Genomic DNA, 17,159 nt, shown 5'->3' on the forward strand with positions numbered 1-17,159 from the left:
GGGGGGGCGGAGCCACACAGATGTTTTTATAGCCAAGGGGGGGCGGAGCCACACAGATGTTTTTATAGCCAAGGGGGGGCGGAGTCACACAGATGTTTATATAGCCAATGGGGGGGCGGAGCCACACAGATGTTTTCTCTGATGTGTGTTTTTCTCAGTGTGATGCAGGTTTCGGGGGCCTTTCCGTTGCTTGGCGACCAGCTGGATGAGGACGCTCTGATTGGCTGCTCCACTCTGAGTGATGCCAGTGTGAAGAAGTTCAGATATTTTGTGGTGGGCAGCTCGGTGATCCTCGCCATGCTGGAACGACCACCGGGGCCAGGAGAACCGGGAAAACCCCGAGAACCGGGAGAAGTGGGAGAAGCGGGACCGAGAGAACTGGGGCCTGAACCGGGAGAAGTGGGTCAGTCCTGAACCTGATCACCTTTCACCTGTCATACAGCATTTAACGACACTAACTTCCTCTTTGTGCTTTTTGTTTCTTGATGTAGTTTTTGATACATTTTCTGTTGATTGACTTAGTTTAATTTGTGCGTAGTTTAACTTAGACTAATCGATCAATCTAAAGATAGATATCCTAAACTTTAGTTTTATATTTGATGTGTGTGCAGCAAAGTGTCCGTCGCTCACTGCGCTGATCCGAGGAGCGTCAGGACGCCACAGCTGGACGCTACAGCTCCAGCTGCAGCCCCGAGACGGAAGGACAGCCACACAGGTAAACACACAGTATCATACACTATGGTGGAGATACCCAAATAAATATGATTTACTTATTTATCTTGTTTCTGTTTTGTTTGCTACATACTGTACCTGTACGGTTACTTTAAGTATCTGTTAGGGCTTTTGTTTTGAAGGAACCAAGCAGCCACCAGGTGAAGTCTATATATTTAGGTGATCAGGTAGACATGGGTAGGGCTGATGGTTTTTTACCAGAGCCAAGAGACGCCATTGTTATCCAAAAACCTGGAAAATAAACCTCAGAAAACGCCATCTTTTGGGTTAGGGTCTGACCTGTGTAAGATTCACTCCTTCGGTGCCTCGGTGGCTCTTTGGTTCTGAGTTATTAATTTGTTTTGATTGAGGACAAATCGTCACTACACACAATGATAACTATCGATCATGACACAGATCAGTGTTTTATCTGCCTGTTGATCCACTGCAGCAAACTCTGATCCCAGAGCAGCGTGGAGTCGCCCAGGAGGATTCTAGGATACGATGTGGTGTCAAACATCAGCTGTTTCCTGACAACATGGACAGAGTTTCTTTAGTAAAAGCAGATCTAAGTATTCCACTCCTGGACGACATCGTCACGGACAAGGTACAGAACCAGAACCAAAAGACCCAGATCCTTAGGGTCAGGGTTAGGGTCCAGATGTTTTATGTCTTTACGTGTCTGTCTCACCTGGAGGTCCACAGCAGAGGGGACATGGACCAAACTAAAAAATTAAAGTGTACATTGCATAAATGTTTCCCATAGATCAGGTGTGTAGTGCTGCCAGAGCGCCCCAGAACAACGTTCCACCACTTTGTTTTACCAAGTGATGAAAAATAATATGCGCTACACGCTATAATATTGTCAGGAATGTTATTTAGGCCTATGTGACTCATGTAGGTTGGTGTGGATTATCTGTTGACCTACAAGACACACTGAGAGATGGAGACTTACTGTCCTTCTTTCATTAGACTAAATGTGATAATGTAGCCCCATCATTTGCATTGTGATAATATTTACCATTTAGTTAACTTACCAAAATGGAAACGCTGAAACTGTAATGAATTTCAGAGTTTCCATTTTGGTAAGTAAACTAAATGGTTTGTTTCATGCCTTCAGGTTTTAGGCTGCTTACACCTCAAAACAATGTCAACCGTGAGTGTGTGCGCACGTGCATGTGTGCACTCCGGTACACAGATAGCATTACACCCTGCCAAAGATGTTTCTGTCATTTTAGGTAGTTCTGATCCCCCTGATGTTTTGTTCAAGTGTTCATTTTTCTGATCGTTATTTGAAGCTATAAGATTACAGGATGACAGTGGCAGTATCAGTGGAGACGGGGCAACTATCTTTAGAAACCGTCTGTGGTTTGTTCAGGTGCATCAGCAGCTGCAGCGTCTGCAGGCCGCGTTGAAGACGCAGCAGCTGGTTGAGGCTCAGCCGCAGGTCAGCAGACGCTCGGTTGTCATGACGATCTGCAGGCCGCCTCCTCCAATCAACAGCTTCCAGACAGCGAGACTCTTCCTGTCCCACCTGGGCCTCCTCACTCCAGAGACCCTGAAAGTACCAATCACTGTTACACCTGTCTGTCTGCCTGCCTGCCTGTCTGTCTGTCTGCCTGTCTGTCTTCTTTTGGAGGTTTGTGACTCGTTACGTGGTTGATTTTCAACAGAACTTATAATAAATTCAGTTAACTGTCCGGCCCAGCTGTCTGTCTCTCACCTGTCTGTCTGTCCTCTGTAGAGTCCCGGCGGTGTCCCGCCCCAGCTGTCTGTCTCTCACCTGTCTGTCTGTCCTCTATAGAGTCCCGGCGGTGTCCCACCCCAGCTGCTGTCTCTGGACTCGTCTCTTCCCGGTTTCTCCGACGATCTGAAAAGATTGGACGAGCTGCCGTCCAGAAATTGTGACTCTGCCTCTGTCTTCTACATGAGAGCAGGACAGAGGACAGCTGCTGAGGTCTGTCTGTCTGTCTCTCTCTGACATGTCTGTCTCTGACCTCTCTCTCTAACCTGTCTGTCTGTCTCTAACCTGTCTGTCTCTGACCTGTCTATCTGTCTCTAACCTGTCTGTCTCTGTAGATCCTGAGGAACGTGGAGTCTAGCTGCAGCGTCCCGTCTTACTTCCTGGACTTCCTGTCGTCTCTCGGTTGGCCGGTAGAGGTGGGGCGACGCCAGAGGGGCGGAGTCAGCACCAACAGTTCAGGTCAGCGCTCTGATTGGTCCCTGACAGGGGTCAGAGGCCACTCTATTCTCCCAACTCAGTCTCACTGCCATTGTGTCAAAACCTGACGCTTGGTCAGGTGTCTTTAACGTTAGTTGCTGACGCAGACAGTCTCCTTTAGTCTCAGTCAGACTCCTTGACATCCACAGAGATATGCTCTCTCTGGGTAACTCAGGCGGCTTTAACAAAAACATTGAAAGAAGCGTAGAAAAACGTTCGGAAATAGTAACAAACGTTAAAAAAAAAAACAGTTATTACAATGTAATCTTATCCATGGACATCCAAAAACTGGTATACCAACCGGCCCAGGGCACCCCGCAGGTTTCATTTTGTCAAAATAGTTTTGTGTTTCTGTTTTCGGATCAGACTTCACCACACTTTTTCTCCACGGCTGTGTGTGAGCTGATTGGTTGTTTTGTGTCTCCCAGAATTCCCTGCTGTGCTGGGTGACAGTGGAGGCGGCGTGTTTGATGGCGAGAGGTTCGTCCTGATGTATGCCGACGCTCTGACAGAGATCACCTTCATCGTCCCTTCGTCATCATACTGTCAGTCTCTGATACTTTTAAATACTTATGAAATTATTCTTTTTGTTTCAGTTTAAAGTGTCTGATGATCTGAATACTCTAATGTGTTACCTGTTTTATTGAATTCTTCTTTTATTGTTGTTTAAAGCAGCTGATTGGTCGAAGAGTCCAGAGGAGGCAGAGCGTCTGACCAGCCAGCAGAGTAATACTGAGCTCAGCCAAGACTCCGCCCCCCCACCCACAGTATGGACCTTCAAAATAAAAGCTTTTTCATCTGCTTACTACTCGTCCGCCTGTCTATCTGTCTGCCTGTATGTGTCTCTCTGACCTGTCTGTCTATCTGTCTACCTGTATGTATCTCTCTCACCTGTCTGTCTGTCTCTCTGACCTGTCTGTCTAGAGGTCTCCAGTTGAAGACATGAAGTCTTTTCGTGGCTCTGAATCTAAACTCCTGATTGTCTGGGTCGAACGCTTCGAGGATATCGGTAACTATCTGTCCTTTAACATTTAAACTGCTTTCAAATATAACACTATTTATTAATATTTTAACTGTATTATGATATTATAATCTTTAGCTGATGTCAAAGTGCACACGGCCCCATGAGGTCACTTGTTTGGAAACTGTTATGTTTAATGTAAATGTCATTCTGTGAAAATAAAAAACGTCTTCATCATCAGCATCATTTCATTTATGAGTTCAGCAACTCAGCTGAGCAAAGATAAGAATATTATCCTACGTACATACCCAGACTTTTGCGCTGGTATAACTACAAACTACAACTACAAATCCATCCATGCATTGCTGCCAAAATATTTATCAATTTACATGTTACGCAAGCACTACAGTCATAGCCTACGCTCCCAGGACATTATTACCTTAAACTTCCCCTCGGTTCCTACAGAGCTACGTCCCCTCAGTTCCTACAGAGCTACGTCCCCTCAGTTCATACAGAGCTACGTCCCCTCAGTTCCTACAGAGTCCTATTGGTTCCTACAGAGCTACGTCCCCTCAGTTCATACAGAGCTACGTCCCCTCAGTTCCTACAGAGCTACGTCCCCTCAGTTCCTACAGAGCTACATCCCATCAGTTCATACAGAGCTACGTCCCCTCAGTTCCTACAGAGCTACGTCCCCTCAGTTCCTACAGAGCTACGTCCCATGAGTTCCTACAGAGCTACGTCCCATCAGTTCCTACAGAGCTACGTCCCATCGGTTCATACAGAGCTACGTCCCATTGGTTCCTACAGAGTCCTATTGATTCCTACAGAGCTACGTCCCCTCAGTTCCTACAGAGCTACATCCCATCAGTTCATACAGAGCTACGTACCCTCAGTTCATACAGAGCTACGTCCCCTCAGTTCCTACAGAGCTACGTCCCATTGGTTCATACAGAGCTACGTCCCATTGGTTCCTACAGAGTCCTATTGGTTCCTACAGAGCTACGTCCCATTGGTTCCTACAGAGTCCTATTGGTTCCTACAGAGCTACGTCCCCTCAGTTCCTACAGAGCTACGTCCCATTGGTTCATACAGAGCTACGTCCCATTGGTTCCTACAGAGTCCTATTGGTTCCTACAGAGCTACGTCCCATCAGTTCATACAGAGCTACATCCCCTCAGTTCATACAGAGCTACGTCCCATCAGTTCCTACAGAGCTACGTCCCATCGGTTCATACAGAGCTACGTCCCATTGGTTCCTACAGAGTCCTATTGATTCCTACAGAGCTACGTCCCCTCAGTTCCTACAGAGCTACATCCCATCAGTTCATACAGAGCTACGTACCCTCAGTTCATACAGAGCTACGTCCCCTCAGTTCCTACAGAGCTACGTCCCATTGGTTCATACAGAGCTACGTCCCATTGGTTCCTACAGAGTCCTATTGGTTCCTACAGAGCTACGTCCCCATTGGTTCCTACAGAGTCCTATTGGTTCCTACAGCCTACGTCCCCCTCTCAGTTCCTACAGAGCTACGTCCCATCAGTTCCTACAGAGCTACGTCCCATTGGTTCATACAGAGCTACGTCCCATTGGTTCCTACAGAGTCCTATTGGTTCCTACAGAGCTACGTCCCATCAGTTCATACAGAGCTACATCCCCTCAGTTCATACAGAGCTACGTCCCATCAGTTCCTACTGAGCTACGTCCCATCAGTTCATACAGAGCTACGTCCCTTCAGTTCATACAGAGCTACGTCCCATCAGTTCCTACAGAGCTACGTCCCATTGGTTCATACAGAGCTACGTCCCATTGGTTCCTACAGAGCTACGTCCCATTGGTTCCTACAGAGTCCTATTGGTTCCTAGGGAGCTACGTCCCATCAGTTCATACAGAGCTACGTCCCCTCAGTTCCTACAGAGCTACGTCCCATCGGTTCCTACAGAGCTACGTCCCATCGGTTCATACAGAGCTACGTCCCCTGAGTTCATACAGAGCTACGTCCCATCGGTTCCTACAGAGCTACGTCCCATTGGTTCATACAGAGCTACGTCCCATTGGTTCATACAGAGCTACGTCCCATTGGTTCCTACAGAGTCCTATTGGTTCCTACAGAGCTACGTCCCATCAGTTCATACAGAGCTACGTCCCATAGGTTCCTACAGAGCTACATCCCATTGGTTCCTACAGAGTCCTATTGGTTCCTACAGAGCTACGTCCCATTGGTTCCTACAGAGCTACGTCCCATAGGTTCCTACAGAGCTACATCCCATCTGTTCTTACAGAGCTACGTCCCATCGGTTCCTACAGAGCTACGTCCCATTGGTTCCTACAGAGCTACGTCCCATTGGTTTGTACAGAGCTACGTCCCATCTGTTCTTACAGAGCTACGTCCCATTGGTTCATACAGAGCTAAGTCCCATTGGTTCCTACAGAGTCCTATTGGTTCCTACAGAGCTACGTCCCATCGGTTCATACAGAGCTACATCCCATCAGTTCATACAGAGCTACGTACCCTCAGTTCATACAGAGCTACGTCCCATCAGTTCCTACAGAGCTACGTCCCATTGGGTCATACAGAGCTACGTCCCCTCAGTTCATACAGAGCTACATCCCATCAGTTCCTACAGAGCTACGTCCCATTGGTTCATACAGAGCTATGTCCCATTGGTTCCTACAGAGTCCTATTGGTTCCTACAGAGCTACGTCCCATCGGTTCCTACAGAGCTACGTCCCATCGGTTCATACAGAGCTACATCCCATCAGTTCATACAGAGCTACGTACCCTCAGTTCATACAGAGCTACGTCCCATCAGTTCCTACAGAGCTACGTCCCCATCAGTTCCTACAGAGCTACGTCCTATTGGTTCATACAGAGCTACGTCCCATTGGTTCCTACAGAGTCCTATTGGTTCCTACAGAGCTACGTCCCATCAGTTCCTACAGAGCTACGTCCCCATTGGTTCATACAGAGCTATGTCCCCATCGGTTCCTACAGAGCTATGTCCCATCGGTTCCTACAGAGCTACGTCCCATTGGTTCATACAGAGCTACGTCCCATCGGTTCCTACAGAGCTACGTCCCATTGGTTCATACAGAGCTATGTCCCATTGGTTCCTACAGAGCTACGTCCCATTGGTTCCTACAGAGTCCTATTGGTTCCTACAGAGCTACGTCCCATCAGTTCATACAGAGCTATGTCCCCTCAGTTCATACAGAGCTACGTCCCATCAGTTCCTACAGAGCTACGTCCCATTGGTTCATACAGAGCTACGTCCCATTGGTTCCTACAGAGTCCCTATTGGTTCCTACAGAGCTACGTCCCCATCGGTTCCTACAGAGCTACGTCCCATCGGTTCCTACAGAGCTACGTCCCATTGGTTCCTACAGAGCTACGTCCCTATTGGTTCCTACAGAGCTACGCCCCCTTGGTTTGTACAGAGCTACGTCCCATCTGTTCTTACAGAGCTACGTCCCATCAGTTCCTACAGAGCTACGTCCCATCGGTTCCTGCAGAGCTACGTCCCATTGGTTCATACAGAGCTATGTCCCCTCAGTTCATACAGAGCTACGTCCCATTGGTTCATACAGAGCTAAGTCCCATTGGTTCCTACAGAGTCCTATTGGTTCCTACAGAGCTACATCCCATCAGTTCATACAGAGCTACGTCCCATCAGTTCATACAGAGCTACGTCCCATCAGTTCATACAGAGCTACATCCCATCAGTTCATACAGAGCTACGTACCCTCAGTTCATACAGAGCTACGTCCCATCAGTTCCTACAGAGCTACGTCCCATTGGGTCATACAGAGCTACGTCCCCTCAGTTCATACAGAGCTACGTCCCATCAGTTCCTACAGAGCTACGTCCCATTGGTTCATACAGAGCTATGTCCCATTGATTCCTACAGAGTCCTATTGGTTCCTACGGAGCTACATCCCATCGGTTCCTACAGAGCTACGTCCCCATCGGTTCCTACAGAGCTACGTCCCATCTGTTCTTACAGAGATTACGCCCCATCGGTTCCTACAGAGCTACGTCCCCATCTGTTCCTGCAGAGCTACGTCCCATCTGTTCCTACAGAGCTACGTCCCATTGGTTCATACAGAGCTATGTCCCATTGATTCCTACAGAGTCCTATTGGTTCCTACAGAGCTACGTCCCATCGGTTCCTACAGAGCTACGTCCCATTGGTTTGTACAGAGCTTGGCAAAAAGGTTTTCTCTTTTTCTGCCCCCTTAAATGTTTTTTTGTTTTTAGTACTCTAGTGTTCTAAGTCTACTTGGCACTTTGGTTTGATTATTGTATGTGTTTGTTAAATCTTATTACTGTTGTAATCTGTTTGTCTGTCTGTAACTGATGTGTGTTGTCCCAGACAGGTCTCTCTTGAGAATGAGACCCTGTGTCTCAATGAGATTACCTGTATAAATAAAAGATAAATAATAATATAAAGTTAAAAAGGGAACGGAACTTAAAGTTGTCTGTTCGCATGAGCATAAACCAAACAGATTGGGAACAAGAATGTGCATTTTTCTGTTGTGATGATGTGAGAACAGATGTGTGACTTTGTGTTTCAGAGAGTTTCCCTCAGACTGAACTGCTATCAGAGACACAAAGTCACACCAGGTAACACACACACACACACACACACACACACACACACACACACACACACACACACACACACACACACACACACACACACAGAAACAAATACAGAGCAGGTAACACACACATACACATTGTTACACTGTTTTTCCACACAGCTTTAGACTTAATAATCTTGTTGATGACAAACTGTCTGTCTGTCTACCTGTCTGTCTGTCTGTCTGTTAGCGTGCCAAACGTCCAGCTCATCTTCATCCATCCTCTGAAAACGGGACTTTACCGTATCTGTTTCCGTGGAAACGCCACTAGCAAGTTCAGTCTGGTTGTCCCATTGGTCAACGGGAGTGTGGTCAGCAAACGTTCTCTGGGTACGTCTGTCTGTCTGTCTGTCTGTCAACCTCCCCGTCTGCCTGCCTGTCTGTCTATTTGTCTGTCTGTCTGTCTGTTAGCCTCCCCGTCTGCCTGTCTGTCTGCCTGTTTGTCTGCCTCTCCTCTTCCTGCCCATCCTGAATAACAGAAGAACAGCGTCTTCAGAGTATTTCTGAATGAAGTAGTTTTTTTTGTAGTATTTGCTTCCTGATTTCACAGACTACGGCGGGCCCAATGCCCAAATCACAGGATGAGAACATTAGCGGCGTTAAAAGGAATCTGCGTTAACTCATTCTCGTGGCGTAAACCCTGGATATATTTCCATGAATGATCACTTCCTGTTTGTTTCTTTGTCTGCAGGTTTCCTGGTCAGAGAGACAGTGATCAACTGTTGCCATCGGCGACGGCTAGAGAGTGACTCCACCCTACCATCCCACGTCAGAAGGAAGCAGATGATCAATGACATCATCCTTCGCTACCGCAGCCGCCACTCTGAACCCGCCTTTTACACTGCCCTCTTCCAGGACCCCTGAACCCCAAACTTTTATCCCTCTCCCAGGACTCAAACTGAGTCTGCAGATGTTTTTACAGTTGATCCAGAATGAAAATCTTAATTTTTAGGGGTCCAAACCCGAGTCTGGAAGAACCGGCGATAGCAAAGCTACGCCGTTTGCACTGCAGGGCTGTGGAACCCTATTGTTTTTCTACTGATTATTCATTATTTTTCTTCTCCGCCTAAAACTCTGACTACAGCCTAAACCGTACCGGGGTTGCCATTTTCAGGACTGGTCCAAAACTCTGCTAGGATTGACCCACTTCCATCACTAGGTGGCGCTATAGCAGAAAAAACCGCATTTGCCCCTATAACTCCCACATCGTACATTCAGAAACCATACATCCACACGTTCCCTGGATCCAACTGAATCACGTGATATAGGCCACGCCCATTTCCGCCTAGACTTTTATGCGTGAAAAATCGCGATTTCTCTAAAACCTACTTTTTCGATCTCCTCCTAGACCGTGCGACCGATCGGCATGAGATTTGGCAGTTATCTCCAGATGGGCCGGACAAAAAGTTAATAAAAAGAATTTTGATAGAATAAAAATTGCGCATATTACGCACAAACAAATTTGTGTAGCTAACAAGGGCGTAAATCCCAGGGGGGTCGGTAGGGTCAGGACCCCCCCCCATCTAAGGGTTGTCCCCCCCTAGAAATATCATTAAAACAATGCTGTGTATTGTAAATAGCATAATGATGTATACTTAAAATATCTGTGTAAGTAGTAAAACAATACAAACCCCCAAAAAATGCTTTTTAAATTTAGAAACATTTTGAGTCCCCCCTCCCTTGCCTCACAGTGGTTTGGTCCACTGCCTGCTGTACCTTAGGATCTGCACTAGACTCACAGTCACATCAGGTAGTGACAGGAGTGTAGTAAGTAGACGGTTCAAGGCTATTTTATTCACATTAAACATCGGATGAAGTTCTTTTCTCAAATAGAAATGATGCTGAGTAATTAATGAATTAGTCATGACAATAAGTTTGCTGTGTTAGTGTAATATAATGTAACGTTACCTAGCTTATTTAATAGCTTGTTGGATAGAAATGCACCCACTACAAAAAACGTTACCACGGCGATAAGCCTAACGTTATGTGTGTGAACTGATTTTAGGGTTAATATTGAAGATCTACAGGTGTGTTTTGCTGAATATGAAGTTAAGTGGCTGATCAGTTAAATATATATCCTCTGTCCCAGAAGAAACCTAATATTTATGTGGAGGACGCAAGATCATTTTAGATTTATAATATGACTGCGTGGTGAACCTATGAAACTAACTCATATTTAGACATCTGACGTTAAAGATTTGTGTTGTTGTTAAAAATGACAGAGAAAAGAAAAACAGACATAAGATCCTTTTTCAGTAGGCCTACACCAAAACACCAAGTAAGTACAATAAGTCCTCATATCAAGACAATTTGGTAACTTCTTTATGGGTGCTTATGGAAATACTAACGTCACTATGTCACAGGCAAAGGAGACAGAAAGAACTGAGGAACAGGGAGACCAGGGACAGTCAGGTGTAGAGTCTCAGGGAGACCAGGGACAGTCAGGTGTAGAGTCTCAGGGAGACCAGGGACAGTCAGGTGTAGAGTCTCAGAGAGACCAGGGACAGTCAGGTGTAGAGTCTCAGGGAGACCAGGGACAGTCAGGTGTAGAGTCTCAGGGAGACCAGGGACAGTCAGGTGTAGAGTCTCAGGGAGACCAGGGACAGTCAGGTGTAGAGTCTCAGGGAGATCAGGGACAGTCAGGTGTAGAGTCTCAGGGAGACCAGAGACAGTCAGGTGTAGAGTCTCAGGGAGACCAGGGACAGTCAGGTGTAGAGTCTCAGGTAGACCAGGGACAGTCAGGTGTAGAGTCTCAGAGAGACCAGGGACAGTCAGTCTCAGGGAGACCAGGGACAGCCAGGTGGAGAGTCTCAGGGAGACCAGGAACAGTCAGGTGGAGAGTCTCAGGGAGACCAGGGACAGTCAGGCGTAGAGTCTCAGGGAGACCAGGGACCATCAGGTGTAGAGTCTCAGGTAAGTGTGTTGAGCTCAGTTCATATTTGTGGAGGTGTGTGTCTGTCAGGGTGAGCAGATGATCTTCACCAGTGGCTCACTAATTTACATTATGATCAGCTAATTTAACAAGTGTACAAAAGCATTGTATTTCTTTTATTTGGGGACACTTTTTCAAAATAAGTCATTATGTTTTAAGGTATTTTTGTGGCTTGATTATAAACAACTTAAAAATAAATACATGGTTTTAAAGAAGAATATTTTGTATATTTAGTCATCTTTTTTATTGAATCAAGAGAAACACTGAAAAGAAGGATAATGGTACAGTCTCCATGCTACACTAATGATAGTATTAAGGCTTTCATCTGTGTACACATGTCCTCTACCAGTATAATTGGCTGTATTATTTGTGTCCCCTTCAAAAATTGCTCTTCAGAAATTTTATGTTTATTGTCCCCCCCTACTGTTAGATCAGATTTACGCCCTTGGTAGCTAACTATAAAAACACCAACTTTGCCATATCTCGACCAAAAGAAATGCTATCAACAGCAAACTTTAGCTTATTGTTTGCCGTGACCCCTCTGGAGGTCACCCACGCGTTTTACAAAAATTGGTCACTAGGGGGCGCTACAAGTACAAAAAGTTTATATCTCATGAACTGCTCATCCGATTTTTACAAAATTTGATGGGTACCATGTAGGGCCACTCCTGAGGCCAACCCTAGAGTGGGGTACTGAGGGGTCAAAGTGGGCGTGGCCTATGGGACCCAAGTCTAAATATACTACTTACACTAATGTGAACAACTTTAAATTTACAGGGTAGATAGACAATGGATCATGGACCACACCTACCAAATATTACACATGTGGACCACTAGGTGGCGATATAATGTTTTTTTGCCTTTAAGTCCCACATTACACATCGCACATTAGAAATCCTTACATCCACGTCTTCCTTGAATCAAGCTGAATCACATGATATAGGCCACGCCCATTTCGCTCAAAAGATTTTTCGCAATATCGCGCAATGCGCAAAATCAACTTTTTTGAACTCGTCCTAGGCCGTGCGACCGATCTGCACGAAACCTGGTAGGTACCATCTCCAGATGGACGTGACCAAAAGTTACTCAAAGAATTTTGCTACGTTAAAGTATGCGCATTTCACGACCAAACACATTTTCCTAGCTAGCTACCACACACGTATCATATCATATCTCGGCCAAATTAAATCTTATCAGCAAAGAACTTGTTCAACATCCCACTACGATGCTCCGTACAAAATTTGGCAAAGATCAGCCTTTAGGGGGCGCTATAAGCAACGTTTATTTGTTTTAGCCAATAACTCAATGCATTTAAATGGGAAAATTGCAGTTGCAATATCTCTGCCACAGTAAATGCAATCAACACAAAACTAGTGATGCTCGTTCGGCATGCCGCTCTGAGGCTCTGTACCAAATATGGCGAAGATCGGCCATTAGGGGGCGCTATAATCAACGTAGACGAGTTTTTGGCTGAAATGCAAAGAATGTTTGACTGAATGGCGTGCGTCTGTGAGCACCCACAGAGGAAAAAAATAAATCTATGACACCATTTGCAACAACTTGACCACCTCCCCTGTTCCTTCAACCACCACACCTGCCTCCCCCCTCCACCCTCTCGGTCACTCTCTCATTTCTCTGCTGTCCCCTGTGGTCAGGGGGTTAAGAAGTTTGTTTGTTGTAGAGAACTGTTAAAGGTTGTCTGTATATGCATGGAGATGAACTGTTGACCGCTACGTTTGCAAGGCGACGTACCGCAGACGTCGAGGCTCGCACCTCTTGATATTTACCGGGTTCCACTTTGCGCGCTCCCCAGGGTGTCGGTGGCGACTGCCGTGGGTGGCTTTGGCCCCGTCATAACTGCTTGCATTTCGAGTTATTTTTTTAGTTTGTTTACAATCTGTGTAAACTTCAGCGTCCACAGACTCTGAGTGGCCCCCTATGTGTATGGATCAATAAAAATGTTCATATTTATGTTGTCTTATTGCCACATTTATTCTTTTATTTGGCACTTTGGATGTTCCGTACATGAAATGCTTTTTGTTGTTGTAAGTGTCATAACACCTCTGGAATTTATTATGCATCAAAATAACAAAACATTTTGTTCTCTGTTTTTATGTTGCGTCTTATTTCCTGTTTTTTGTAACTTGAGTCCATAACACTTTATATTAACATCACTTATTAATGGTGAATGGGTAATTAAAGCTCTGTCTGTTTACACTTCTAAACCTTTTCCTTTTGCTGCCAGAGTTTACCTGGGACACGTTCAGTCTCTAAACCGTGTCACAGTGTTGCTACGGTTTCTGAATTGAACTATGCGTTTCATCTGAATGGTGACGAGCTTTGAGGTTTGTTTTCTGTTTGGTGGCTGTGTCACATGATACCCAATCAGCAGACAGCAGGGTGTTCAACTCACTCTGGTTTCAGTTTAAATTAACGTGTTGCTACATTGTGTCGTGCTTATGACTCGCCTGGTGCCTGATGGGACATGCGGTCCTCACAGCAGCTGATGGATGATGAATATTTGACTCCTGTCCATGCAGTTTGCATCAGACAGACCCAGACGCAGAGGAAGAGTGATGTTGGAGCTGACATAACTGGTAGTTAAAGATGTTTGTGCTTATTGAAGCTGGATGTTGAAAAATGAATAAAGATTTTGATTAAATGACAACATTTCTTTATTTTAAAGATTGTTTTTTGGGCATTTTTGGCCTTCACTCGACAGGAGAGGGATGAGAGAGGGGGATGATATGCAGCAAAGAGCCACCAGGTTGGACTCGAACCCTGGCCGCTGCAGTAAGGACTGAGCCTTAGTGCCTGGGCATTTGCTCATGTGAGCTACCAGGGAGCGGCTAAATAAAAATGTTAGTTTAAAGGGGGGGGGAGTGGGATTGCACTTTACTGCCACCTTCTGGCTGTCAGGAGGATCTACTGTCGCTCTCCGGTACTTTTTCTACTTTTGTTTACTGATTAGGATCAGACAACAGTTGGTGTATTTTTGTTTCTATATTTTCTTTATATGTGTGTAGTTTGTTTATAATATGTTTGTTGCTCTCTCGATCAATCAATACAGCTTTATTTAAACAGCACCTTTCAAATTAAACAAAATGCAACTCAAAGTGCTGAAAAGGGACTGAATCCAGAGACAAACAGATGAACCAAATAAACCAGAGATTCACTGGATTTAGAGACTAATAAAATATGGAAAGTCAAATGTTTAAAATAATATCAATAATTAACTCTCGTACATTATATTGTATCTGACTTTTATTGTACCTGCCTCTCCTCTGGTTGTCATGGTTACCACCTTCAGGTTATACACACACACACACACACACACACCTGTTTCTTTATTGACAATCTAATTAATGTTTGTTTTTTTTATCTGTGAGCTGATCAATAATCATCATTTACGTCATTCCATTTCCTGTTTGTGCAGGCAGTGTTTGTGAGGAGAGAAAGAAAAAGCTGCTGATCAGCAGATCTGCTGCCTGTCTGTCGCTCTGCGGGTTTTATTTTCCTCCTCTCCTCTCTTTCCTCTTCCTCCACTCCGCAGCAGCGATGCCTCCGCCGCGCCTGGCCGGCCTCGGCGCTCTGTCTGCGGGCTGGCAGTAGATTGGCGGCTCGGTGCAGTCTCTGGCCGGCCGCGGTGGCTTTGTCTGCGGGCTGGCAATAGATCAGCAGCTCGGTGCAGTCTCTGGCCGGCCGCAGCGCTCTGTCTGCGGGCTGGCAATAGATCGGCGGCTCGGTGCAGTTTCTCCATCATGGTGCAGAAGTCCCGGAACGGCGGGGTGTTCCCCGGAGCGCAGGCCGACCAGAAGAAGCTGAAGGTCGGCTTCGTGGGTCTGGAGGCCGCAGGGAGCGAGTCCACCAGGGATGGAGCCCTGCTCATAGCAGGTGTGTGTGTGTGTGTGTGTGTGTGTGTGTGTGTGTGTGTGTGTGTGTGTGTGTGTGTGTGTGTGTGGAAATTATTTGTGCTGCAGGATAAGAGGAAAATCTGTGATAGGCTACATTGAATATCTTGATACCGATATAATTTGTTACGATACACCAAATATTAAAGTGTTCTCACTTCGGCTGTTTTTAGTATTCTGATAAAATACAACAAACTGCTTGTTGAGTTTAAAACTAATGAAAGGTAATCATTTTCAACTTTCTTTTGTTGAACAGTGTCTTTCACAAAGTGTTAATTCGGCCAGTTGATGTGCCATGAAGATAAAAAAAAAAGTATATTTGGCAGCCCTAGTGGAAACATCCCCGGATTAAAACAGATTTGGACCAATGAGGTTAAAGGAGGAGTTTTTTGTGGGCGTGTATCTCCACAGCGCTGTGGAAGAAGGAAAGGCTACACCACAGATGCATTCTGGGATAGGAGAAAAACTCTCTTGGTTGTTTACATTTCTTTAAACCAATCCCAATGGTCCTGGGCGTCTCTAAGCTCCAGATGCAGTGACGGTGTCTCTGCTAAATAGTGTCAGGAAGGAACTGGTTCTGGTGGAACATTTGCACCCCGCAAAAGAAAACTCCACATCCAATATTAAATGAAGTTAACTGTTGACACAATCCAGTAACGTGAGCTATTTAAATGAGCTGATACATGGTTAAACCTCATTGGCTCTTACCAGTGTATCTCTGTGTGTACTTGGTCCACAGCAATCCCACCAATCAGTCCCAAAACCTCCCAGTTAGAGAGGAAATGATCTAACATATTCTTTATAAAACCTCCCAGTTAGAGAGGAAATGATCTAACATATTCTTTATAAAACCTCCCAGTTAGAGAGGAAATGATTTAACATATTCGTAATAAATCTTTCCAATCATTCCCTAAAGAACCAAGCAGACCTGACTTATTGCACCATCCACATCTTCTTCATAACTTGATATTTTCAGCGTGTAGCTCGCTAGCTACAAGGTGGATATTGTTTCCCGAAGAGAACGGAGTTTGACACCTGTGTCCTTGTGTCTTAATAAGACCTTAATAATAATGATGATGATGATGATGATGATGATGATGATAATAATAATAATAACTGTCTGCAGGTGGGGAGGAGGGTCCTCGGCGGCAGCGCAGCAGCGTCTCCGGAGTAAAGAAACCTCCGAAGAGAAACGCCGTCTACAGACGATTGCAGAACTTCCTGTACAACGTCTTGGAGAGACCGCGAGGATGGGCTTTCATCTACCACGCCTACGTGTAAATAAATAAAAGTCTGTCTGCCTGCCTGTCTGCCTGCCTGTCTGTTTGTCTGCCTGCCTGTCTGTTTGTCTGTGTGCCTGCCTGTCTCTTTCTGCCTGCTTGTCTCTCTGCCTGCTTGTCTCTCTGCCTGCCTGTCTGTCTGCCTGTCTCTCTGTCTGTCTTTCTGTCTGTCTGTCTGTCTGCCTGTCTGTCTGTCTGTCTGTCTGCCTGCCTGTTTGTCTCTCTGTCTCTGTCTGCCTGTCTGTTTGTCTCTCTGTCTCTGTCTGCCTGTCTGCCTGCCTGTCTGTCTGTCTGCCTGTCTGCCTGTCTGCCAGTCTGCCAGTCTGTCAGTCTGCCTGCCTGCCTGCCTGTCTCTCTGTCTGCCTGCCTGCCTGTCTGCCTGTCTGTCTGTCTGTCTGTCTGCCTGTCTGCCTGTCTGCCTGTCTGCCTGCCTGTCAGTCTGTCAGTCTGTCTGCCTCTGTTACCAGTTAAGAATATGATTCTTTAAACCGCAGATTA

The 17,159-nt window shown here is 45.8% G+C and overlaps 2 protein-coding genes across 6 annotated transcripts in view; both read left to right on the top strand.

Moving 5' to 3' along the window:
* Positions 1-13,578, top strand: part of ralgapb (Ral GTPase activating protein non-catalytic subunit beta) — a 40,788-nt gene extending 27,210 nt beyond the window's left edge. For 2 of the 3 annotated variants that reach the window (XM_078249536.1, XM_078249538.1), the window contains 12 exons: positions 159-403; positions 612-715; positions 1,163-1,318; positions 2,090-2,275; positions 2,516-2,668; positions 2,791-2,914; positions 3,361-3,477; positions 3,605-3,699; positions 3,857-3,941; positions 8,470-8,518; positions 8,729-8,868; positions 9,230-13,578. In XM_078249536.1, the coding sequence (XP_078105662.1) occupies positions 159-403; positions 612-715; positions 1,163-1,318; positions 2,090-2,275; positions 2,516-2,668; positions 2,791-2,914; positions 3,361-3,477; positions 3,605-3,699; positions 3,857-3,941; positions 8,470-8,518; positions 8,729-8,868; positions 9,230-9,402 (1,627 nt within the window). In that variant the 3' untranslated portion in view covers positions 9,403-13,578. The remainder of the gene's footprint in view (positions 1-158; positions 404-611; positions 716-1,162; positions 1,319-2,089; positions 2,276-2,515; positions 2,669-2,790; positions 2,915-3,360; positions 3,478-3,604; positions 3,700-3,856; positions 3,942-8,469; positions 8,519-8,728; positions 8,869-9,229) is intronic. The other variant, XM_078249537.1, reaches the window with a different exon arrangement.
* Positions 13,579-14,919: 1,341 nt separating this feature from the next.
* Positions 14,920-17,159, top strand: part of kcnq2b (potassium voltage-gated channel, KQT-like subfamily, member 2b) — a 33,971-nt gene continuing 31,731 nt past the window's right edge. For all 3 annotated transcript variants that reach the window (XM_078249542.1, XM_078249543.1, XM_078249541.1), the window contains exons 1-2: positions 14,920-15,364; positions 16,508-16,658. In XM_078249542.1, the coding sequence (XP_078105668.1) occupies positions 15,232-15,364; positions 16,508-16,658 (284 nt within the window). In that variant the 5' untranslated portion in view covers positions 14,920-15,231. The remainder of the gene's footprint in view (positions 15,365-16,507; positions 16,659-17,159) is intronic.

The sequence above is a fragment of the Sander vitreus genome, chromosome 4 (genome assembly GCF_031162955.1).
Source record: "Sander vitreus isolate 19-12246 chromosome 4, sanVit1, whole genome shotgun sequence".
NCBI classification, from domain to species: Eukaryota; Metazoa; Chordata; class Actinopteri; order Perciformes; family Percidae; genus Sander; species Sander vitreus.